This window comes from Lactuca virosa, chromosome 5, assembly GCF_052849685.1.
Source record: "Lactuca virosa cultivar CGN04683 chromosome 5, Lactuca_virosa_CGN04683_v6, whole genome shotgun sequence".
Classification (NCBI taxonomy): domain Eukaryota; kingdom Viridiplantae; phylum Streptophyta; class Magnoliopsida; order Asterales; family Asteraceae; genus Lactuca; species Lactuca virosa.
The window spans coordinates 365,873,667-365,900,559 of NC_136430.1; the positions used below are offsets into that span (position 1 = coordinate 365,873,667).

At 41.3% G+C, this 26,893-nt stretch overlaps 1 protein-coding gene across 1 annotated transcript; it reads left to right on the top strand.

The window, feature by feature from the left end:
• The first annotated feature begins 19,433 nt into the window (after positions 1 to 19,433).
• LOC145113568 (uncharacterized) lies at positions 19,434 to 19,963 on the top strand. The gene is made up of 2 exons (XM_079049641.1): positions 19,434 to 19,555; positions 19,612 to 19,963. The coding sequence occupies exons 1-2, from the start codon at positions 19,434 to 19,436 to the stop codon at positions 19,961 to 19,963; spliced, it is 474 nt and encodes a 157-aa protein (XP_078905767.1).
• Positions 19,964 to 26,893: the final 6,930 nt, after the last annotated feature.

Genomic DNA, 26,893 nt, shown 5'->3' on the forward strand with positions numbered 1-26,893 from the left:
TTGGAAAATATTTAGGGAATTAATTAATAGTTTAATTAATTAAACGGTTGAATATTCATTAATCAATAATTGATTCATCATGAATGTTCCAGAACCCTTATGGGATTAGGGTTTGGACGAAACCCTCTTGGATAAGAAGGAATTTCGTTTTTTGATCCTTGTCCCACATAGGATGGAGTACAAAACCTAGGAAGGGATCCAAAGATATAACTAGGGCCTTAGGGATATCATTATGTGTTCCACCTTTGGCTTGAACTTTCACCAACCCTTCTTCATCCCTCTAAGGGGCGATTTCTAACCCAATTAGGGTTTGTGAAATTGACCCTTCTCCTATTTATTTTTATTCCACTCTTTTGTGTCATCGGATGTGATACCGTTAGAGGGATTTTGGTTTTGTCCCTCTCATCAAATCAACTTCGAGGAGGACAAGATCTCAAGCATGGAGGTCAAGGCTACATAAGCGGTATGTTATTCTTTTTTAGGTTATATGTTTTCATAGGGCAACTGTAATTATTAGAAACCTAGATCCTTAGGGTGTATGTACACTTAGGTATATCATAGATTGATTTTTACGCTACCTATTTTAAGTGTATTTGATGCATAGAAAACTCAACAGTGGTATCAGAGCCATTGGTTCATAATTACTATGTGACAACTCGAAATTTCTATCTTGTACAACCATTCACCTCATTAGAAGTCAGATTTGTTTTTGCTAACTTTTAAGCTGTTTGGAGTCAGTTTGAGTGTTCTAAAGCCTAGTACTTCAAGAAGTAATTATAGGAAGTATACTTTAGAGTTTGTTGTGCATCATTTAAGTCTCAAAACTCCAAGAGTTTGTATTCTACGGCCCCAAACATGGAGTTTACGGCCGTAAACTCTAAAGAGTATAAATATGACACTTAGTCATTTTTGGCTCATTTCTCACTTCCAAGCTCAAGAACACCCACATTCTCTCTCAAGTATCATAAGATCTTCTTCCAAATTTTCCAAAAATGTAAGTGTTTCTTCTCTTGATTTGTTGATACAACACTTCATCTAGTAGTTATACATGATTTCATCCATGAAATCTTCTCTTTTTCATAGATCTTCAAGTGTTCTTCATTTCACCAAGAACACCAAGAACACACACTAGTGTTTTTGGACCTTAAACACTCTTACAAGCTTCCTATAAGTAAGTACACCCTCTTAACTACTTATGTGCTTAGATTACTTGTTAAACCATTGAAAAACACCAAGAAGGCCCAAGAACACATGGGTTTACGGCCAAGGCAATCTCCTTGGACCGTAAACACCATTAGGTGGTGCATGTGTGCCACCATTACTTACTAGGGCTTGGATATTGTACTAGAACCTTTCATGCATGAGCTAAGGACCTTAAATCATGAAATGATAGGAGTTACCATGGGTTTACAGCCGTAAACCCACTAGGACCGTAAACCATAATAAGGGGGCCATTATGAGCCCTAGTCCCTTCTAAAGCCTTGGAACCAAGTCTAGATCACTTCCATGAGGAGTATAGGACCTTAAACAAGCAAAAGAATCAAGCACACATGAGTTTACGGCCGTAAACTCATGGGGAAATGACCATGGGCCGTAAACTCTAAAAGGTGGTGCAATTGTGCCACTATCACTTCCTAAGGCTTGGACTTGATCATAGGATACTTAACCTTGACTTGTAAGACCCTAAAACACAAAATGTTACTAATTACCATGAGTTTACGGCCGTAAACTCACGGGGGAAGTGACCATTGGCCGTAAACTCATGTGGTGTTACCATATGGGCAGTAAACTCCAATGTGAGGCCATACTCTCTTTAGATGCAACCCTTTGGTACCCCTAGCACTTGAATCAAAGTGTTATCCATGTTTTAGGGTGTTCAAGTCCTCACTTGACACTTAGCATCCTATCCGGCACTTCCATCCAAATCACTCACTGCAGGTGAGTTCATACCCCTAAATCAACCTTTGAAATGATTTTAAATGCTTTTATGGGGGGGGGGGAATACAAGTTGAAACATTATAGTTATTGCTGTAATCACATGTGATTAATGACTAGAACAAACAGAAAGATTTACTATTACTTTCAAGTTACTATCAAACTTACGGATTTCAAACACTTCAAAACCTTTTACTAAACTCTTTTAAATGCTAAAACTGGTTTCAAAACTCTTTTAAACTTACATTACTGTCAAACTCATATCTATACAACTATATTTATATAAGTAAGGTTTGAAGGACTTAGGACTGATAGCTCACCTTATTTCCTGTTCCTTGTTTGGTTGTGGACTTAGGGTATCCTGTTATTTGTCCGAATGTCATTGAAATCTTAGTTATATCGTATATATATGTTTGGATATAAAAGCTTTCACTTCAGTCCAGTACCTTTGTGTAACAAGGGCATACAAACAACATTACTATTTAACTATAATAGGTATAGTTAAGGGTTTACTACTCACTACTACTATTACAATGACACATACAAGAGCGAGCACAGTTATGAGTCAATACACACTATATACTATACAAGAGAACATAGTATACACTATACAAGAGAACATACTATACACTATACAAGAGAATATACTATATACTAGTACCGAGAAAACATCACTACACTATGACATACTATACAAACATTTGAATACGATAATCAGAATGTGACATACTACTTCTCGATACGACACTTCATTGTGGTATCACTTTGTAACCAGAGTCTCCTGGAGGGAGAGTGGGCATTGTGTGTATAGATCTATATGACACAGACACTCCCACACCCCGACTGCTAGCTACAGTCCCAGTCGACAAGGCCAAGGGGTGACAGAATGTTACCTCACTACATATGACACCGGAGGGTCATCAGTTTTTCAGCCGTCGATCAGCATGGTTACATACGAGTTCACATTCAAACCTTTAATTAACTAACTAAGAATTAAAGGCAAACGGATTCCCCTTGGTGTATTGTACAATTAATACTACCTGGAGTCTGCATTTTAGTCACATTTAGCCGGCAGTGATACTGCTGGGGTAGAACATTATTTTTCCTAATACATCTACTTTGTATTCATCTCGCATCGGTGAGGTCCTAAACTATATTTTTCATAATGATATTTTTATTGGGGAAAACTCTTACATTTACAAAAGAACAAACATATAAACAGTCGGGTCTTGGTAGAAGACTACATTTCAGTAGAAAATATAGGATTTTCTAGAGAGTTCAACTATTCACAAGCATTTACAAACAACTATGAACATTTACACTACGTTGTTACAAACATTTTCATACAGGCAATGACACTAAATACTTATGAACTCACCAGCGTTATGTTGATAAACTCTTTCAAAATAACTTGTATTCTCAGGTCATCAGTAGACAGGTACCGATGAAGCTTTTGAGAAGATGGAGCACATACAAGACTCATCTTTTATTTTGATCATTCATTTTGGTGTCTTACATACTATACAAAACATGCTTGTATTAAAATTATTCTATTAATGCAATGGATGTTGTTGCTTGTTTACTATTATGCTTTGTTGTGATACTGTACATGACGTCCTCCACCCCAGAACATTTCCGTCGTTCCGGTTTTGGGGTGTGACAGATTGGTATCAGAGTATTGTTTATAGTGTATCGAGTATATCAACCCATAAAAGATATACAAACTATAAACGCATCAGGATTAAAACACTCTGACCAAGAATATATACTTTTAAATAATAAATTATTTAACTAAGTATATGTACATCTATTCATGCCAGGGTCAGTATCATACTAGATCAGAACAAAAGTATTACGATTGTTGAACAACACAATTAGGCTTAGAGACATATAGTCAAACCTAGGGGGATATAGCCTGATCAACTATATTTTCCGAGGAGTGACTAGCGTGTGCCTAAGAATGATTGTAGTGTTGCAACAAGTCTAAAAACTTACCAACACTACTACAACAAGAACTTTAGAACAGAACATAAACCTAAAATACTATAGGAGTATTTTGTGTTACTATAATTACTTATGTGCAAACTAAAGAGGATCTTCATTAGTACGTCTATTAACTATTCTTTTCCCCATTCTCGCGTAGATAACATGGCTGGCTTCCATCTTCCCGGCGATCCGTATTATCCCAACCAAGGCATTGGTGGGTGGCTTGATGATGAGCCAGAAGATGATCACCCAATCCCTTTGGATGATCACCTCGCAGAAGGCTTTTTGGATGGCTGCGACTCCAAACCAGAGGTCAACAACTTACCCCAAGAGGCTCCAATCCCAAACCCCAACCCCCGTCCAGCATTTCAAGGCCCCCCACCCTTGTGGGCGACAACCTTGAACCATTGGAGTGATGAGCAGGGTCAGCCTTTACCTTTCAACGGAGACCGAAGCTTTTACAATATAAGCGAGGGAGGCTCAGCTGACCGGGTCCTAACCATCATGGTCCGTAGGATTGCTCGGAACGTCGAGCAAGGTCATGCAGCCATCGACCGAGTAATGAAAGTCGACGCCAACTCTGGCCTTAACACAGTCCGCATCTGCCAACTCGAAGAGGCTATGGATAGGACTAGGAGGACCAATGAGGCTCTGCAGCAACAATTAGCTGCATCCCGAGCCGAAGTCATGGAACTCCGAGTGCGACAGAGGGCGTATGAGCGACAACTTCAAGAAGTTGTACGTCAACTGGCAGACCTGAGGGTTCGCCCGAGGGATACCCGTTGCCGGTAGAAGATGTCGACTCATCTTTACTTTTGGGATAAGGAATAGCCTTTCTTTTCTGTGCTCTATGGAACACTTGTCTGTAAAATATTCCTAACTTTTAAAAGTACTCTAGCTAGACTTCTAAACTGTCAACATTTTCCCTTATGGTTTGATGTAAGACCTACTGTTAGGTCATTTTTCCAGGACTCATTATACATCATTAATACCAGTAATATTGATAGTTAGCTAATCGGTTGAAAGGTCCTTACTCTGGTGTTTCCCTACTCTATAGTTGTGCCTCTATCTAATAGTTGGACTATGGCGATTTAGTCCATGAAACACTCTCCTCATACTTACAATTGATTCTTACTATTATCATCATCTCTATAAACTTTCAGTAAAAGATGTCGCCTCGCAAGCGTCCGACCAGAGTCACGCCTGTGAATCAAACTCCACCACCACCACTAGAGATGCACAAACCCAGGATCCGATCCGATCCGATCCGGTCAACAATCCGATCCGGTCAAATCCGATCCGGTCAACAATCCGATCTCGTCCAATCCGATCCGAATCCGGTCAAAATCCGATCCGAATCTGGTCAACAATCCGAATCCGATTTGAAACCGGTTTGATCCGAATTTTGTTAGCTTTTACCAAATTTTCCGACGGTTTAAGAACCGGTTTTTGTAGAATCCGGTTTGTGATCCGGGGGTCAATCCGATTTCGAGTCCGAAAAGCCAAACCGGTTTGAATCCGGTCACTGGTTTAATCCGATCCGGTTTGGTCAAAACCGGTTTTGACCGAAACCGGATTTCGGATCGGATCGGTTTCATTTCGAGGATCCGGATTTTGTGTGCATCTCTAACCACCACCCCCTGCGCAGTTCGATGCGGTGATGTTTCAGGCAGCTGTAACCGCAGCTGTGACCGCAGCCATGGCTCAGTTAAACTCTGGTGGTGCAAGTGGAGCTGGGACGGGCACCAACTCTAGCCATGGTGAAATCCACCCGCGTACACGAGAGTGTTCCTATAAAGATTTCATCAGCTGCAAACCAACATACTTCAACGGAACTGGAGGGATCATTGCACTGTCCCAATGGATCGAGAGAATAGAAGCAATCTTCGAGATGTGCTCATGCCCTGAGGGAAGCAAGATAAAGTTCGCTGCTTGCACCTTCACCGAAAGGGCCCTGACGTGGTGGAATGGCCATGTCAAATCACTTTCACTGGTAGCAGCTAACGCCATGGGCTGGGATACACTGAAGGACCTGATGACAAGGGAGTACTGCCCGAGGGGCGAAATTCAGAAGCTCGAGGAGGAACTGTGGAACCTCAAAATGAAGGGTTCCGACATAGTGGCTTATACAGCCAGGTTTTGCGACCTGGTGACGCTATGTCCCAACATGGTCCCCACTGAAAGCAAGAAAGTCGAAAGATACATCTGGGGTCTGGTACCCCCGTATCGAGGGAACGTTCTAGCATCGCACCCTGCGACCTTTGATAGTGCCAAGGAATTGGCTCAAAGGCTCATCGATCACGAGGTTCCTTCTACTCCAACAGCAACTACAACGACTGCCCCCGCACCAACCAAAACAACTGACAACAAGAGAAAGCGTTGGGACCGAAAGAAGGGCAAATCAGCTCAGCCCTCTTCCAAGAACCAACAGACTGTGGCTGTCCATGCTGCCACAACTCCTGCTGTCCCTGTACCAGCCAAGCAATATGCAGGGACCCTACCCAAGTGCCCCAAGTGCAATTTCCATCATAACGGCCCCTGCCGGGAAATGTACTGCACCAATTGCGACCGGAAGGGCCATACCGCCCGGTTTTGCAGGGCGCCTCCCAAACCTAACACCCAGGTCCCCGGGGCAGGAGTCAGCCAGACCTACTACGGGTGTGGCGAGACAGGGCACTTCAAAAGAAACTGTCCGAAAGCTGGGAATGCGGGAGGAGCAGGAAGACTACTTGCTATGGGCCATAATGAAGCCGTGACAGACCCCACAGTAGTCACAGGTACGTTCCTTCTCGATAACTCATATGCTTGTATCCTATTTGATAGTGGGGCAGAGAGGAGCTTCGTAAACCAAAAATTTAAACACTTACTTAATCAAGCACCGCAAACACTAAAAGAAACCTTCGTCGTAGAAATGGCTAACGGAAAAATAGAGAATTCTAACGAGATTTACATAGGTTGTTCCCTCATGCTAGATAGCCATTCATTCCCAATCGACCTCATACCAGTGGCTATCAAGAGTTTCGACGTCATTATAGGCATGGACTGGTTGAGTCTTTATCGTGCCGATATCCTATGTTTCGAGAAAGCAGTCCGTCTAAACCTACCGAATAACGAAACCCTGTTGATCTACGGAGACAAACCCAGTACGAGCCTTCGTATCATCTCAAGTATTCAAGCCCAGAAATACTTGCGTAAGGAATATCGCACATTCCTTGCACACATAGTCGATGTGACCCAGGAAACAAAAGACCTAAAAAACCTCCCCGTAGTACGCGACTTCCCCGACGTCTTTCCAGAAGAACTACCTGGTTTACCCCCGCAACGTCAAGTCGAGTTCCGAATCGACTTAGTGCCAGGAGCTACCCCGTAGCCAAATCGCCTTATCGTCTAGCACCTGCTGAGATGCAAGAACTGTCCGGTCACCTTAACGAACTGCTCAACAAGGGCTTGATAAGACCAAGCTTTTCACCCTGGGGAGCACCGGTCTTATTCGTGAAGAAGAAAGACGGATCGTTCCGTATGTGCATCGATTACAGGGAACTCAACAAACTTACGATCAAAAATCGTTACCCTCTTCCTCGCATAGACGATTTATTCGACCAGCTGCAAGGGGCGAGCTACTTTTCTAAGATTGATCTAAGGTCCGGGTATCACCAGTTACGAGTGCTTGAGGAGGACGTTCCGAAGACAGCCTTCCGAACTCGTTACGGACACTACGAGTTCGTAGTGATGCCATTCGGACTAACCAATGCGCCCGCAGTATTCATAGACTTAATGAATAGGGTATGCCGTCCTTACTTGGATCAGTTCGTCATCGTCTTCATCGATGACATACTTATCTACTCTCGAAGTAAGGAGGAGCATAGCGAACATCTACGACAAGTCCTAGGAACCTTACGATAAGAGAAACTCTATGCGAAGTTCTCTAAATGTGAATTTTGGATCCGAAGAGTCGAATTCTTAGGACACGTGGTTAGCAAAGAAGGAATCCACGTGGACCCATCCAAAATTAAAGCTATTGAGAACTGGTCAGCACCAAAGACGCCTACAGAAATTCGTCAATTTCTAGGCCTCGCTGGCTACTACCGCAGATTCATACAGAACTTCTCTCGAATTGCAAAACCCCTTACGAAATTAACCCAGAAAGGCGCGGCCTTTGACTGGGAAGAGAAGCAGGAGAAAGCGTTCCGAACACTAAAACGAGCCTTATGCACCGCACCGATATTGTCCCTCCCCGAAGGGACAGAAGACTTCGTGGTCTACTGCGATGCATCAAATCAAGGGATCGGCTGTGTTCTGATGCAACGAGGTAAGGTCATCGCCTATGCCTCAAGACAGCTGAAGACACACGAGGTCAACTACACCACTCACGACCTCGAATTAGGAGCAGTTGTATTTGCTCTGAAGATCTGGAGACACTACCTGTATGGTACGAAGAGCACTATCGTTATAGACCACAAAAGCCTACAACACATATTCAACCAGAAGGAACTCAATATGAGACAACGACGGTGGGTCGAGCTACTCAATGACTACGAATGCGAAATTCGTTATCATCCGGGTAAAGCCAACGTGGTAGAGGACGCCCTAAGTCGGAAGGAATATTCTGGTCGAAAAGTCAAGTCATTAACCATGACTATCCATTCGCATCTATCCGCACAAATTAAGGAGGCTCAGTTCGAAGCCTTGAAACCTGAAAATGTGGCGGGAGAATCCCTGCGTGGAATGGATAAGAACTTGGAAGTCAAGGGTGACGGAGCCTTATATCTCATGGACCGGATCTGGACACCGAGACACGGTGGCTTCAGAGACTTGGTCATGAAGGAAGCGCACAACACTCGATATTCCATCCACCCAGGTTTAGATAAGATGTATCTGGATCTTAAAAAGTTATACTGGTGGCCTAACATGAAAGCAGAGATTGCTACCTTCGTAAGTAAATGCCTTACTTGCGCCAAGGTCAAGGTCGAATACCAGAAACCATCAGGTTTACTTCAGCAACCGGAGATACCTGAATGGAAGTGGGAACGGATCACTATGGACTTCATAACCAAGCTACCCAAGACAACGGGTGGGCTTGATACCATTTGGGTCATCGTCGACAGATTGACAAGTCCGCGCACTTCCTACCTATCAAAGAGACCGACAAGATGGAGAAACTCACAAGAACATACATTAGGGAGATCGTACGACTGCATGGTGTTCCTATATCTATTATCTCCGATAGAGATAGTAGATTCACTTCGAGGTTCTGGCAGTCATTACAAAGCTCCTTAGGAACGAGGCTGGACATGAGTATAGCCTACCATCCACAGACCGACGGACAAAGTGAGAAAACTATCCAAACCTTGGAAGATATGTTGCGAGCCTGTGTGATCAACTTTGGGAAGGCATGGGATACCCACTTACCCCTTGTTGAATTCTCCAACAACAACAGTTATCACACGAGCATAAAGGCTGCTCCACTTGAAGCCCTCTATGGCTGAAAGTGCAGATCCCCTCTGTGCTGGGCTGAGGTGGGTGACACTCAGTTAGCTAAAGGACGAGTTCCTGTCAGCACTCTCACGGGTCCGGAGATCATTCGGGAAATGACAGAGAAAATCGTTCAAATTCGTGAACGATTGAAAGCCTCTAGAGACCGACAGAAAAGCTATGCAGACAAACGAAGGAAACCCTTGGAATTCCAGGTGGGAGACCGAGTCCTGTTGAAAGTCTCACCCTGGAAGGGCTTGATACGCTTCGGAAAGCGTGGAAAGCTAAATCCAAGATACACAGGGCCCTTCGAGATTCTCGCTAGAATCGGCCCCGTAGCTTACAAACTCAACCTACCCCGTGAGCTCAGTAACGTACATTATACTTTCCACGTCTCGAACTTGAAAAAGTGCCTATCCAACGAGACTCTTGTAATTCCACTCGATGAAATCGAGATCAATGAGAGCCTCAACTTCGTGGAAGAACCTGTAGAAATCATGGACCGAGAGGTCAAGCAAACGAAACAAAGTCGTATCCCAATCGTGAAGGTTCGCTGGAACGCCAAGCGAGGACCGGAGTTCACTTCGGAGCGCGAGGATCAAATGAAACTTAAATATCCTCATCTTTTTACCTAGTTATTTGTAATAACTTATTTGCTTAAACTCTAATTTCGGGACGAAATTCCCTCTAACGGGGGGATGATGTGACAACTCGAAATTTCTATCTTGTACAACCATTCACCTCGTTAGAAGTCAGATTTGTTTTTGCTAACTTTTAAGCTGTTTGGAGTCAGTTTGAGTGTTCTAAAGCCTAGTACTTCAAGAAGTAATTATAGGAAGTATACTTTAGAGTTTTTTGTGCATCATTTAAGTCTCAAAACTCCAAGAGTTTGGAGTTTACGGCCCCAAACATGGAGTTTACGGCCGTAAACTCTAAAGAGTATAAATATGACACTTAGTCATTTTTGGCTCATTTCTCACTTCCAAGCTCAAGAACACCCACATTCTCTCTCAAGTATCATAAGATCTTCTAAATTTTCCAAAAGTGTAAGTGTTTCTTCTCTTGATTTGTTGATACAACACTTCATCTAGTAGTTATACATGATTTCATCCATGAAATCTTCTCTTTTTCATAGATCTTCAAGTGTTTTTCATTTCACCAAGAACACACACTAGTGTTTTTGGACCTTAAACACTCTTACAAGCTTCCTATAAGTAAGTACACCCCTCTTAACTACTTATATGCTTAGATTACTTGTTAAACCATTGAAAAACACCAAGAAGTCCCAAGAACACATGGGTTTACGGCCAAGGCAATCTCCTTGGACCGTAAACACCATTAGGTGGTGCATGTGTGCAACCATTACTTACTAGGGCTTGGATATTGTACTAGAACCTTTCATGCATGAGCTAAGGACCTTAAACCATGAAATGATAGGAGTTACCATGGGTTTACAGCCGTAAACCCACTAGGACCGTAAACCCTAATAAGGGGGCCATTATGAGCCCTAGTCCCTTCTAAAGCCTTGGAACCAAGTCTAGATCACTTCCATGAGGAGTATAGGACCTTAAACAAGCAAAAGAATCAAGCACACATGAGTTTACGGCCGTAAACTCATGGGGAAATGACCATGGGCCGTAAACTCTAAAAGGTGGTGCAATTGTGCCACTATCACTTCCTAAGGCTTGGACTTGATCATAGGATACTTAACATTGACTTGTAAGACCCTAAAACACAAAATGTTACTAATTACCATGATTTTACGGCCGTAAACTCATAGGGGAAGTGACCATTGGTTGTAAACTCATGTGGTGTTACCATATGGGCAGTAAACTCCAATGTGAGGCCATACTCTCTTTAGATGCAACCCTTTGGTACTCCTAGCACTTGAATCAAAGTGTTATCCATGTTTTAGGGTGTCCTTACTTGATTAATTAGTTGTTAAATGACTAATTAGATACATATATGTGTCATTACATGTTAAAGAGGATCCGTGTGTGTGTTCAAGTCCTCACTTGACACTTAGCATCATATCCGACACTTCCATCCAAATCACTCACTGCAGGTGAGTTCATACCCCTAAATCAACCTTTGAAATGATTTTAAATGCTTTTATGGGGGGGGGATACAAGTTGAAAGATTCTAGTTATTGCTTTAATCACATGTGATTAATGACTAGAACAAACAGAAAGATTTACTATTACTTTCAACTTACTATCAAACTTACGGATTTCAAACACTTCAAAACCTTTTACTAAACTCTTTTAAATGCTAAAACTGGTTTCAAAACTCTTTTAAACTTACATTACTGTCAAACTCATATCTATACAACTATATTTATATAAGTAAGGTTTGAAGGACTTAGGACTGATAGCTCACCTTATTTCCTGTTCCTTGTTTGGTTGTGGACTTAGGGTATCCTGTTATTTGTCCGAATGTCGTTGAAATCTTAGTTATATATCGTATATATATGTTTGGATATAAAAGCTTTCACTTCAGTCCAGTACCTATGTGTAACAAGGGCATACAAACAACATTACTATATAACTATAATAGGTATAGTTAAGGGTTTACTACTCACTACTACTATTACAATGACACATACAAGAGCCAGTACAGTTATGAGTCAATACACACTATATACTATACAAGAGAACATACTATACACTATACAAGAGAATATACTATATACTAGTACAGAGAAAACATCACTACACTATGACATACTATACAAACATTTGAATATGATAATCAGAATGTGACATACTACTTCTCGATACGACACTTCATTATCGTATCACTTTGTAACCAGAGTCTCCTGGAGGGAGAGCGGGCATTGTGTGTATAGATCTATACGGGACAGACACTCCCACACCCCGACTGCTAGCTACAGTCCCAGCCAACAAGGCCAAGGGGTGACAGAATGTTACCTCACTACATATGACACCGGAGGGTCATCAGTTATTCAGCCGTCGATCAGCATGGTTACATACGAGTTCACATTCAAACCTTTAAGTAACTAACTAAGAATTAAATGCAAACAGATTCCCCGAGGTGTATTGTACGTTTAATACTACCTGGAGTCTGCATTTTAGTCACATTTAGCCGGCAGTGATACTGCTGGGGTAGAACATTATTTTTCCTAATACATCTACTTTGTATTCATCTCGCATCAGTGAGGTCCTAAACTATATTTTTCGTAATGATAGTTTTATTGGGGGGAACTCTTACATTTACAAAAGAACAAACATTCAAACAGTCGGGTCTTGGTAGAAGACTACATTTCAGTAGAAAATATAGGATTTTCTAGAGAGTTCAACTATTCACAAACATTTACAAACAACTATGAACATTTACACTACGTTGTTACAAACATTTTCATACAGGCAATGACACTAAATACTTATGAACTCACCAGCGTTATGCTGATAAACTCTTTCAAAATAACTTGTATTCTCAGGTCATCAGTAGACAGGTACCGATGAAGTTTTTGAGAAGATGGAGCACATACAAGACTCATCTTTTATTTTGATCATTCATTTTGGTGTCTTACATACTATAATACAGAACATGCTTGTATTAAAATTATTCTATTAATGCAATGGATGTTGTTGCTTGTTTACTATTATGCTTTGTTGTGATACTGTACATGACGTCCTCCACCCTAGAGTGTTTCCGCCGTTCCGGTTTTGGGGTGTGACATACTAGCACCCTTAATCCATATTTTTTTATAAATGCTTGTTTGAAATTGGAAAAAGGAAGAAAAATAGTAATGAAAGAAACTTGTTAATCGCAGGCGTGACGCCCCCCACCCCCCCCCCCCCCCCCCGCGCCAATTAGTCTTTCTTATTTTTGATTCAAATTTCAAATTGGAAGATTTCAAATATGGATAATACTAAATTTAAATTGTTTTAAATATGAAAATTAATTAGAATTAGTAATACACAACTAAATTTAAATAGTTTTAAATTTACCCCTTATATATATATATATATATATATATATATATATATATATATATATATATATATATATATATATATAGACACACACACACATATATATATATATATATATATATATATATATATATATATATATATGTTATAATTGTATCTATTATATATATTAGAAAATTACAACGTGCGTCCTCGCATGTTTTAAATATTGACATTGTCAGTCTTACCATGACTAGGCTCACCCACTCTAACGTAGGAGTTTAAGGAATTCTTTATGATTCCTAATGATATCGATTTTCAATATGTTTTGTGCTTACCACCCTCACTGCCCTATTGCATTTTGAGAGTAGAGTTACCGATAGGGTTTGATAGTGATAATGGTCATTCTAAAATTATTGGAAAATACAAGTATAATACAAAATCTTGTTTTATTAATAGATTTTGAATCTCATGTTATGCATGAAAATTGCACGTTCTCTTTATATTCTGTAGATGGAGCTTGTGTGGTTAACCGACACATCAATTTAGAGTATATTTGAGAATGATATGGAACTCGCAAATCTCAAGCGTAAATTGAGTTGGGGACCATGTGATTTTGATGGTTAATTCACAATACTTTTAACTAAAAGTGAATCTTATGTTATCTATAAAAGATGCACATTCTCTTTATAACTTGTTGATGGAGGTCGTGTGATTAACCGACACATCAGTTTGAGGGTATAAGTATAAAATGATATGGAAAACGTGAATATGAAGCGTAACTAGAGCCAAGGACTACACAATTTTGTATGTTTGATTCACCATATGATCAATGATCTGTAGCAACCTCATGACTGAATTTAAGATGAACATAATCTGAGATTAGCATGCCCTTGATATTCAATGAATCTCAAAGATCTAGCAATTTCGTGGTGATCGAAATTGGAAAAGGGCTTTGTCTACCTAAATAACTTTGTGGTGTGTTTACGACAACCCTTTACACATCATGGAGCCAAATATAGATCCTAGCCTTCTTAAATAGTTTTATATAGGGTAGTCATTTACTAAGGATTAATAAAAACAAACAATAATGGAAATTGATATTGAATAATGTCTATGACCTAATCCACTAAAATCTACTGCTTCAAAACCTCTAAAAAGATAAGCTATTAGGATGATCAATCTTGAACAAATTCGTAGTTTGGGAATAGTTCTCATAATTGAAAAGAAAGATCATGCTTTTCATAACGCTATTCTTAGGTTCCTCCAATCACTATATTCTAATCGATTAGAAGGATTATTTATCTAGTGTATGTTGTAAACTAACATATGGAAGTAAAATAGAATTTCATTGAGTTAGGAGTTAACTAGGGTTAGTCAACTCGCTGACATGTACATATGATCAGTTCACTTTGATCTTGATATGAATAACTTGGAATTTCCATGAAGGATTTGTGTAGCATGTTGACGTTTTTTTGGAACTAACATGACCAATCGTAGAAACTCAAACTTTAAATACTCCAATATATTTACTATGATGAATAGAATTGTCACGAAAAGGAAAGAAAGTTGCCATGTGTTCAAAGGTGATTAGTGTTGGTATACCAAATCCAGGCCCAAATGCTAAGGACAAAGGAATGCTTGTTATAAGACATGTTTTGATAAGCCATTCGTTTCCATAACAAGAAAAGGACCTAGAAAGAATACATGTCAAATATATATATATATATATATATATATATATATATATATATATATATATATATATATATATATATACATCTGAAGTGGAAGGACTGAAACAAACAGAAGTTGAATTTGAACATGGATTACGAGCCCATGCTACTATCCATATGATCAAAAGGAAAGTAGTTCTAGCAATTTTTTCTTCAATCAAATATGTGAATTTATAATTCCATTGGAAAATTACTTCTAAACCTTGAGTATTTTACTAACGGTTAAGTACTGACATTTGCAAGAATGTGCAGTGACTGAAATGAAGTAAGCGAAATGAGACATGGAGAAGATAATACGATCATGAATGCCAAGCCCCTTGCTACTACTCTCGTTGAACACCCCAACAAGAGTTTTGGATAGTTGTTTAACAAACCTTCTGAGAATAAGGTGTATGTTGCTTGAAAGGTAGTCTTCCAAGAGAGGAAGCTGATATCCAAAAGGGCTAGTGGGATCTATATTGATCTTGATAAGATTCAAGAGTCAAGCAAAGAAGAACCCAAAGTTAACACGAGCATTCAATTCGAGGTTCAAATAGCTATTTTGGTAATCGACATATCTCTACCTCTTCCTTGTTGATATGATAAAGGATTTCATGCACCTAGTTATATAGAGTTTATATTACTAGTAGATAGAAATCAGAGTATACCAGCTATCAGAAGCTATGGTAGTCCCTAGAGGCTACAACATGGAAGGATGAAATAGAAAGCGAGATTATGTCCATGTATGTTAAACTTGATAAATCAAGCACATGGTCTTAACCATTAGGTGTAGGTGGATCTTCAATAAAAGACAAGAATGGATAGGAACAAACACATAATCAAACCAAGATAGGTTGTGAAGGATATGTAAGCTTGAGAAGTTAACTTATGAACCAAAAAAAAGCATCTCGAAATTGGATTCTTTATTTCAATGAGAAAGTTCTAAAGATTTGAATTTTAAGAAACGAAGATGAGCCATATATATTTCAAAGCTAGTGGGAGTAACTGGAATCCTTGTTTCAATGAGAAATTTGAAGGAGTTTGAATTTCGAGAAACATAGATGAGCCATCTATATGTCAAAGCTAGAGGGAGTATTGTAATCACCCTTGTATTGTACATAGATAATGTACGGTTCATAGGATATTATGTTTGAACTTAGAAAGTGTAAAATCTTGTCTTGGTTTGGTAATTGTTTCTTTGTGATACACATGGGAGATACAACACATGTACAAAATATAAGGATCTATAGAGATAGATCGAAGTGGTTCATTGGATTAATCTAAACTACATGGAATCTTAAGGAAACTCGACATGAACTACTTGAAAAGGTTTGTGCTTAATATCTCATGACATTAAGTTATGTTAATGTCCTAGTTCTACTATTGAGCTAGAGGATATGACTCATGTCCCACATACTTCTGTTATGGTATCAATCATATATGCAATGACATGTACCTGATCTGATGACTCGTATGTCGTGGACATGATAGGTCAGATTAGATCAATTTGGAAAGAGTCAATGAATCAAGATCAAGAACATTCCTAAGTATCCTAGGAGGTCAGAGGAAAAGATCATGTTAGTATGGAAGAGATCAATGTAAAAGTCACACTGATGCTAAGTTCCACACTGATAAAGACGATTTTGTTTGCAGTCAGGATTCATGCTTTTACTGAATGGTGAAGTATTAGCTAGGAAGAGTTCCAAGTAATACAACATAGTGGATTTAACAATAAACTTATAGTATATTGCAGTTCATTAAATTGAAAAGAAAAAAAATGTGCCTAAAAAGAGATTCATTAGTGAAATCACATGGCATATACTCAATAAGTATCATAACATTTCATAGTTGTTCAAATGTAAAGACATCATAGTAAATAATTCATATCAGAAGATAATCTTGTCGATCCATTCCCTAAGCCAATGTCACTGACCAAGTCTGAAAGTCAGACGAAGTCAAGAGGGATTAGATTTGCAAATGAATTAGCTTAAACACTTTTAATTTAGTTTGTTTTAAATTTGATAACTTAAGCAATTTAAGTATTAATTTGATTTGGTGATTATTAAGTGGAAATCTTAATATATGATGGAGATCTGTCATTTCTATTATCTTATCACCGTGTTCTTCTTTTGCATATATAGAACCCACTTCCCGAGTATTAATTTACTCAAACCTCCATAGTCGGTCATACTCTTGTAAGTAAGTAGTGATTTAAGACTTTCATGACTATTAGTGGATTGTCCATAGTGATTGGGCATAACATATAGATTATGCTAAAACTCATGAGTACTTGATAGAGATTTAAATATTAGAACAACCCGTGCTTAGAGATTACTTCATTAATATAGCCACAAGTAATTCTAAGATGATAACATATTATATTCTTCAAACCTAGATACATGTGGGGTTTTTCTCTATGATTATGTTATGCATTCGTTTACTCCAATGATATCCTTAACTTGTAGTAATAAAGGGTATTTCCATGTTTTTTATGATGAAGTAGACAAAAACTATGTAGTCAAAGTTTATTTGTTTCTTCTTCCTTAACAGGAAAAGCGATATATTCATAGTGTTGACATCTAAAGTGCTGATTTGGTGCTGATATCTAAAGTGCTTGGTCGAGCCCTCACTGAAATTGATGTGTTCAATTTAGTAGTTAGATGAATTCGTCACAAATATATATCGGGAAACATAATCTTGAATTTTGATATTAACCATTATCTATGTATCGAGTTCATACATATATCATAGAACGAAAGAATAGTTTAACAATTATCTAAGGGTTGAATCCTGATTATATCAGAGTTCGGTAGTTGCATTGGATGGCTAACTCTCTGTTGATTGTTGGAGAAGTATTAGACCTCGTTAGTTGATGACTTGTCCAAGTGAGAGACTGTTGGAAACAATATCCAAGGTCATTAATTGTTGGTAGTATTTATAATAATAGGAGGGTCCTTTTGGGTTGCCCTCAAGGCCCAATTTAAGTAGAATAAATAAAGGAGAAATTAGTTTATTAACTATTATGTTTAATAATTAATTAGAAACTAATTAGAAAATACTTTGGGAATTAATTAACAATTTAATTAATTAAAGGGTTGAGTATTCATTAATCAATATTAGATTGATCAGGAATGCTCCAAAAATCTTATATGATTAGGGTTTGGATGAAATCCATCTTGGATAACAGGGAATTTCGTTTTTGGATTCTTGTCCCACATGGGATGGAGTACAAAACCTAAGACTGAATCCAAGGCTATAAATAGGGCCTTAGGGATCTCATTATGGTTTGCACATTTGACTTGAAGTTTTGCCAACCCTTCTTCCTCCCTGTAAAGCATCATTTCTAACCCTCTTAGGGTTTCTGAAATTAATCCTTCTCCTAGTTATTTTTATTCGATTATTTGGTGTCATTGGGTGTTATACCATTAGAGGGATTCTAATTTGAGTCCTCTCATCCAAGAAACTTCAAGGAGCACAAGATCTCAAACATGGAGGGAAAGGGCTACATAAGAAAGATGTTATTATTCTTTATGTTTTATGTTTTCATAAGGTAGTTGTAAATAGTATGAAACTAAATCCTTAGCGTGCATGTACACTTAGGTATATCATAGATTGATTTTTCCCCTACCGAGTTTAAGTGTATTTGATGCATAGAAAACCCAACATGATCAATATACGTGGGGACTTGTAACTAAGATTCGTGATTTTATTCAAATGAATTCATATAGTACTTTCCATCAACTTGTAGATGCGGCCCTAAAGTAAGAAATAGAATTAAAACGACAAGATATAGAAAAAGGAGGTGATTCATCAAAACAAAAATGGGACAATTAGTGGGACGTAAACAAGGAACAAGTTCAAAAAAGACTCTAAGTTCGTGATCTCAAGTCCAATCGGATACAAGGAGAAATGAAGGGTGGTGGTGCGAGAAATGTTGTAATAAAAATTTTGGAAATTCTGAAACTCTTTAATTCCATTTACTTGTTACAAATGCAAAAAGAAGGGGAATATGTCACATGGTTATTAGGAACCAGATCAAAATTATAATAATATTTGCCATTGTTGTGGTGAGAGCGGTCATATCCGGCCTGAATGTCCGAAGGCATCAAAGGGAGAATCGAAGGGAGCTAATCGGAATAATCAGGAAAATCCTAGAGATGAAAGAAATACGGAAGGTAATTCGGTTAGGAGTCAAGCATTTCAAATGATGGATGAAGAGGCAAAGGAGAAACCGGATGTGGTGTCAGGTACCTTTACTCTAAATTCTCTCCTAGATTATGCATATTTTGATTCTGGTGCCACATATTCTTTTTTATCAACTAAGTTTGCTATTATCTAACAACCCAATTAATCCCAATGAATGAACATGTCTTAGTGGAGGTTATGAATGGGAGGTGTTGTTAAAGAGGAGTATCATGGTTGTCAGCTTGGGATTTACGGGACCGATTTCCCTATAGATCTCAAACCGGTCACCACCAAAGAGCTTAATGTTATTATAGGTATGGATTGGTTGTATTCTAATAATGCTCAAATTATGTGTAATAAAAAAATTGTAATTGTTGAAGCACCGATCGATCCTTAGTAATGATACGAGGCAAAAGAAGAAACAAAGAAATCCCCATGATTTCAATGGCAAAAGCACGAAACGGTCTTACTAAGGGTGGTGTATTGTATGTGGTAAATATAATAAAAGATGATATAGAGAAGACGATTAGTGATGTGGAAATAGTAAAAGATTTTCAAGATGTGTTCCCAGATGAATTACCAGGATTATCTCTAGACTGTGAAGTTGAATTCACTATAGATTTGATATCTGGTGTAGAACCCGTTGCTCGTACACCATATCAGTTGGCACCATCGGAAATGAATGAGTTTATGGTACAATTGCAAGAATTACTAGAGCCTGGTTTTATCTGAACTAGCACATCTTCGTGGGGTTCTCCTATTCTCTTTGTCCAAAAGAAAGATGGTACGATGTGAATGTGTACAGATTACCAGGCATTGAATAAAATTACAATAAAAAATTGATACTTGTTGCCTCAAATAGACGACCTTTTTGATCATTTTCAAGGGGAATTTTATTTTACAAAGATAGATTTGAGATCGGGATAACATCAATTGAAAGTAAAAGAATCAGATGTTTTGAAAACAACATTCCTAACCCGTTACATCCATTATGAATTTCTTGTAGTGTCGATTGTTCATAGATAAATTTGTTATTGTATTTATTGATGACCTTCTTATCTATTTGAAAAGCCAAGAAGAACATGAGATGCATTGTAACATCCAAAAGTTCAAGACCAAAAATTTTATTTTCAATATAACGATTTATAAAACAATTTGTAAGAAAACATCATTAAGTAATTTATTTTAAAACCATAGTTCACGCGTCCAAAACCATATCATCAAATAGTAACAATGTCAGAGTATAAAGCCCAAGAATCTCATGTGCGGAAAATCATGTGTGTGATGCGCTGTAGTCATGCCGGCTCCTTCCCCTTCGAAGAAGAGGCACCTAAAACCAAAATTGTAAACCGTAAGCACAAAGCTATGTGAGTTCCCCCATCATACCACATACCATACTATAAACATACTGCCAAGCATATCTGGGTGCCCGACCTACCCTGTTGAGCATACCGGGGTGCTCAACCTACCCCTGCTAGGCATATCGGGGTGCCTAACCTACCCCATGTCAGGCATATCTGGGTGCCTGACCAACACTCTGGTGTATCTCAACGTGTTACGGGGATTATTTCACCCCTACCACTACCACATAACAACATAACATAAACATACTGTCAGGCATACCGGGGTGCCCAACCTACCCCTTTTATCCTTTCGACCTGATACAAGGACTATTCCCCTTACTACCACTTTCACATAACATCATACCATGCTAGCACATAAAACATAACAGATAGTGGCAAACCTAGATAACTATCACAAAGACAATTATCTGACAAACAAATCCTACTAGTGGGCCGGCATTGTGGCCTTAGACCCACTTCTACTAGAAGGTAACTCGCCTCAATGTCGTTCAGCAAATGAACTGTCCTCAGTTCTGGGACCAACCCTCCTCAAACTCCTACACATAACAGTCTCGTTCAGTTACTCTTTCATATTCATAACCCCTTTAAGGGTCAATCTTGGATAATGGCCAAGTCAAAGTCAAGGTCAACACCCCGGTCAAAGTCAACATCCTGATTGACTCAACACGCCGAGTTGGTCCATCAACTTGTCGAGTTCCATAATTCAGAGAATCTCGAATTCGCGATCTGACTCGTCGAGTTACCCTCTAACTCGCCGAGTTTCTCCTTATGACAGAATGAGGACTTTCCATTTGAACTCGTCGGGTCCTTCCTTGGACTCGTCGAGTTTTCCTTCATACAGTCGGGACATTTTCTCATTGACTCGCCGAGTTCATCCTTGGACTCGTCGAGTTCCTGACCTTTAAGTCCACAAACACGTCTAACTGGCTGAGTCATCTTCTAGAGTCAACAAGTTTGCTAAGTAACAGAGAATGTTGGGGAACCACGACCCAACTTGCCGAGTCCTAAGAACGACTCGTCGAGTCCCCCATGATCCAAATCTATCCAGTCGATTTCAGTTGGGCTTAACGCATCCAAAACATAGATTTAGCCTCCTAGGGTCGATATAACACGCAAAGTTACAAACTTTACGCTCATGCATGGGCAATTTAGCTCAAAAATCCCTAAAAAGTGGTTCATAGGATGCATGGGACTCCCATGGCCATAAAGTTGGCACCTTTATGCCATGGAGTCCCTCAAGGACGGTCGACTCAATGAGTAGACTTCAAGTCTCGCGTCCAACATATCAAATCCCTACTCGACGAGTTTGGGGCCTCCAACTCGTCGAGCCCCTTTGCAAATATGAATAATTCTTATTTAAATTACATACCAGGAACCGGGCATTACAAATCTCCCCCACTTATTTTAGACTTCGTCCTCGAAGTCTGCTGCTACATCCGGAAAAAGCTCGGGGTAGTGCTCCTTCATCTCTTCCTCCGGCTCCCAAGTCCATTCCGAGCCCTTGCCGTTCTACCATTTCACCTTTACCATTTCGACCTTCTTGTTCCTCAGATCCTTCATCTTCCTGTCGAGGATGGCTACTGGTCGCTCGATGTAGTTTAGGCTGTCATCAACCTGAATATCCTCTAAAGGCACCACCGCAGAGTCGTCTACCAGACTTCCGCATCTGGGAGACATGAAAGATACTGTGGATCTGACTAAGCTCGGCTGGCAGATCCAGCCTATATGCCACCTTGCCCACCCGGGCTGCAACCCTGAAAGGACCAATGTATCTGGGGTCCAACTTGCCCCGCTTCCTGAACCGGATGACACTTTTCCAAGGTGACACCTTTAGGAGAACCCTATCTCCGACCTGAAACTCCAGGTCCGATCGGCGCTTGTCGGCATAACTCTTCTGCCGACTCTGAGCAGTCTGAAGCCTACTTCGGACCTGCTGGATCCTCTCTGTCGTCTTGAGTACCACCTCTGTACTCCCCATGACCTTCTGTCCAACCTCACCCCAGCATATCGGGGTTCTGCACTTTCTCCCGTATAACATCTCGAAGGGTGGACGGTCAATACTCGCTTGGTAGCTATTATTGTAGGAAAACTCTGCCAAGGGAAGGTAGGTATCCCAGCTACCACCAAAGTCTAATACGCATGCTCGCAGCATGTCCTCCAAGGTCTGGATGGTCCGCTCACTCTGACCATCCGTCTGAGGGTGGAAAGCTGTGCTAAAATGCAGATGAATACCCAACTCGTCATGGAATTTCTTCCAAAATCTGGAAGTGAATCGCACGTCACGGTCAGAGATCACGGAAACTGGCACTCTGTGTCGATCTACTACCTCTCTGATGTAGATATCGGCCAGCTTCTCGGCCGAGATGTTCTCCTGGATCGGTATGAAGTGAGCACTCTTGGTCAACCGATCCATGATGACCCAAATCGAATCCACCCCTCGTGTGGTCCTGGGAAGCCTTGTGATGAAATCCATAGTAATATCTTCCCACTTCCACATAGGGATATCCAACGGCTGTGTCTTGCCATGAGGCCTCAGGTGCTCGGTCTTGACCTTCCTGCAGGTCAAGCATCTCTCGACGTACCAGGCTACATTCCGCTTCATGCACGGCCACCAGTAATCAGGACGAAGATCTCTATACATCTTCGTCGCCCCGGGATGGATAGAAAACCTGGATTCGTGCGCCTCCTCCATCAAAACCTGGAGCACACCTCCATGATATCGAACCCACACTCTACGGTGTAGTGTCACTCTTCCGATGTTCCTCCTTCATAGCCTCCTGTTGGACATCTCAGATTTTCTCCAGAAGCGGAGTCACTACTGTCATCCGCAAGCAAATATCTCTGATCGGGGCTTCCTTGCGGCTAAGAGCATCAGCCACAACATTGGCCTTCCTCGGGTGGTAGAGGATCTCACAGTCGTAATCCTTCACCACATCTAGCCACCGACGCTGCCTCATGTTTAGATTCGGCTAATCCGTGAGGTACCTCAGACTCTTGTGATCCGTGTAAGTGGTACAACGGACACCATAGAGGTAATGTCACCAAATCTTGAGGGCGAAGACAACCGCTCCAACTCCAGATCGTACGTCGGGTAGTTCGCCTCGTGAGGCGTCAGCTGCCTCGAGGCGTAGGCGATGACGTGTCCTCTCTGCATCAATATTGCGGCCAATCCCGAAATGGAAACATCACAGTATACTACAAAATCCTCCACGCCCTCAGTAGGGCTAAGATCGGCGCCTCTCATAACCTCTGCCTCAGCGTCTCGAATGTTGTCTACTGCTCAGGCCCCTAGCGAAATACAACAACCTTCTTTGTCAGTCGGGTCAAGGGTACTGCTATCTTGGAGAAGTCCTGAATGAATCTCCAATAATAGCCTCCTAACCCTAGGAAACTCCAAATCTCAGATGGAGACTTCGGAACTTCCCATCTCATCACGACCTCTACCTTGGCCGGGTCAACCAAAATCCCATTCTGGTTGACAAGGTTCCCCAGAAACTGCACCTCGCGCAACCAAAACTCGCACTTGGAGAACTTGGCGTACAAGCTCTCCCTCCTCAGGGTATCCAAAAGCTCCCGCAAGTGCTCCTCATGTTGCTCCTGCGTCTTGGAGTAAACCAAGATATCGTCAATGAAAACTATCACAGACCGATCCAGCATCGGTCTGCAAACGCGATTCATGAGGTCCATGAACGCGGCAGGAGCATTGGTGAGCTCGAAGGGCATCACCACAAACTCGTATTGACCATAGAGAGTCCGAAAAGCAGTCTTCTATACATTCTCGTCTCTGACTCGCATCTGGTGGTAGCCTGAACGCAAATCTATGTTGGAAAACCAAGATGCCCCCTGTAGCTGGTCGAAAAAGATCATCAATCCTCAGGAGTGGGTAACGGTTCTTCACTGTTACCTTGTTCAGCTCCCGATAGTCTATACACATCTGATGCGACACGTCCTTCTTCTTTACAAACAGGATCGTGGCTCATCAAGGCGAACTGCTCGGCCTGATAAATCCCTTGTCTAACAGCTCCTGCAGCTGTATAGACAACTCCTGCATCTCGTGAGGAGCCAACCGATATGGTGCCTTGGCTATCGGAGCCGCATCCTGGACAAGGTCGATCCGGAACTTCACCTGCCTCTCCGGAGGTATCCCAGGAAGCTCCTCTGGAAATACGTTCGGGTACTATCTCACCACTGGCACATCACTCACGGTCGCCTAACCCACTTCCCGGGTATCCATAACATAGGCGACGTACCGTGCGCAACCCTGCTGAAGGTAGGGCCTAGCCCTTGCTGCTGAGCACAAAGCTGGTCCTCGCTACGGCCTCTCGGCCTGAATTACCAGCTCTCCCCCACTTAGGGTCCTGATACGCACAAGCTGCTAAGCACAGTCGATCACTGACCCATTAGGGCTCATCTAATCCATGTCGATGATAACCTTGTTCCCCCGTAATGGTATGGGAACCAAATCTACGAGGTAACGCTCATCATGCAACCTCAGGACGCAATCTCTGAAAACCTCAAATGCCCGGACAGATCGGTCACCAGCAATCTCGACCTCTAAAGGATAGTGTAACATGCCTGAAGACTCAGAAAACCTCTTGCTAAGAGCAAGAGAGACAAATAATCGGGTAACCCCCCGAGTAGAATAACACCTGAACTGGGATGCCATTCACATGGAATGATCCTAAATATAACACATAAACATAGCATATAAATATCATAACCGACATGTAATAAGAGTTAGGGAGAAGAAAACATACCAGTCACCACATCTGGTGCGGAACGCACCTCCTCGGTGGTCACCTGGAAGGCTCGGCTCCTCACCACTGGAGCATCTATCTTGCCCTATCGTGCATCCGTGATCCGCAGGATCGTTGGAGCTGGCTCCACCACTGGCGCTGCAGCCGTCAATCTCGGGCAGTTGGCCTTTTTATGGTCGTTCTGATTGCAATGAAAGCAAATCCGGTCTGATGTCTGAAAGGTAGGTGTAGGAGCAGTATAATCCTTTCCCAAGTGCCCAGTCTTGCCGCACTTGTAGCAGCCCGATGACCCTAGTCTACAAACCCCCTTATGTGGCTTGCCACACTTCCCATAGCGGCTCCGGCCCTGATGGCCCTTCGACCTAGAGTCGAACCCCGTGGGTTTCTTCCTCGAAACCCCAGTAACCCTCTCAGTCTTCGCCTTCCTCTTCTTGATGTGCTCTATGTCAACCTCCCTCTCCATCGCCCTCGCGATCATGTCATCCAATGTCGGGCATATCGAGTAGCTGACATGTTTCTGAATGTCAGCTCTCAACATGTCATGATAGCGAGTCTTCATCATCTCCTCATCCCATGCGTACTGAGGCACCAGTAAGGCCCTCTCCCTGAACTTGGCGGTAATCTCCACCACCGACTCAGTCGTCTGCCTCATATCCATAAACTCCCTGGCCAACTGCTGAAGCTCCACAGTCGGCGCAAAGTCAGCCCTAAACCTAGTCACAAAGTCTGACCAAGTCATAGCCTCAATGGCTGGGGCTCCCAACGAATCACTGACCGCCTCCCACCAATCTCGAGCTCGGTCCCTCAAACATCCTGCAGCGTACCGGACCTTCGACCCTTCAGGGCAGAAGTTCGTCAACTGAGCAGACTCCATGTCTGCAATCCACATCCTGGCCACGATGGGGTCCTTCACCCCGTGGAAGACTAGCGCAGCACATCCTCTAAAATCCTTGAAGGAATGTGTGCGTGTCCCTGACTGGCTAGACGCCATGTCAATCCGAAATGCCCTGAGGCGGTCCCCTATCAACTTGATAATCCCTTCCTTGATCGACCTGAAAATCACCGGGGTCGACTCAAGGATGCCTCTCGTGATCTCAGAAGCAATGAACTCACGTAGTCCCTCGTCGACTGGCTCGGAACCCGAACCCGAACCTGGTCCTGAACCTGATCCTGACCCTGAACCTCCTGCTCCGTGATGTGTCACCATCATTCTGAAAGAAAGCATATAATTTGTCAGGATCAGACATAACCTCGAGAGGTTTCACACATTCTACAAGTTTCGTGGTTCTATCTCAACCCTCCTTGACTCGAGTACGGATCCTCTGCTTTCAGTAGTACGGGCCCATACTACCTTCCACATCTATCTGTACTTTCCTCAAGGATTGCCTTGACTTCACCAAGCCCCTTCTACTACTATCACTCTTCATGCTATTCTCATCCTAGGCTTACCCTAGGGTAACTCTCCGACCTACTCTCTGCCATCAGCTGCATAAGAAATCCCTGCTACCTTTACCTAACTAACTCGCAAAGACCATTACATA

Coding starts and splice junctions, on each gene's coding strand:
- LOC145113568 (XM_079049641.1), top strand. CDS start 19,434: ATGGGAGGTGTTGTTAAAGAGGAGTATCATGGTTGTCAGCTTGGGATT. Junction 19,556..19,611: donor GTTATTATAGGTATGGATTG/GTTGTATTCTAA, acceptor TAATTGTTGAAG/CACCGATCGATCCTTAGTAA.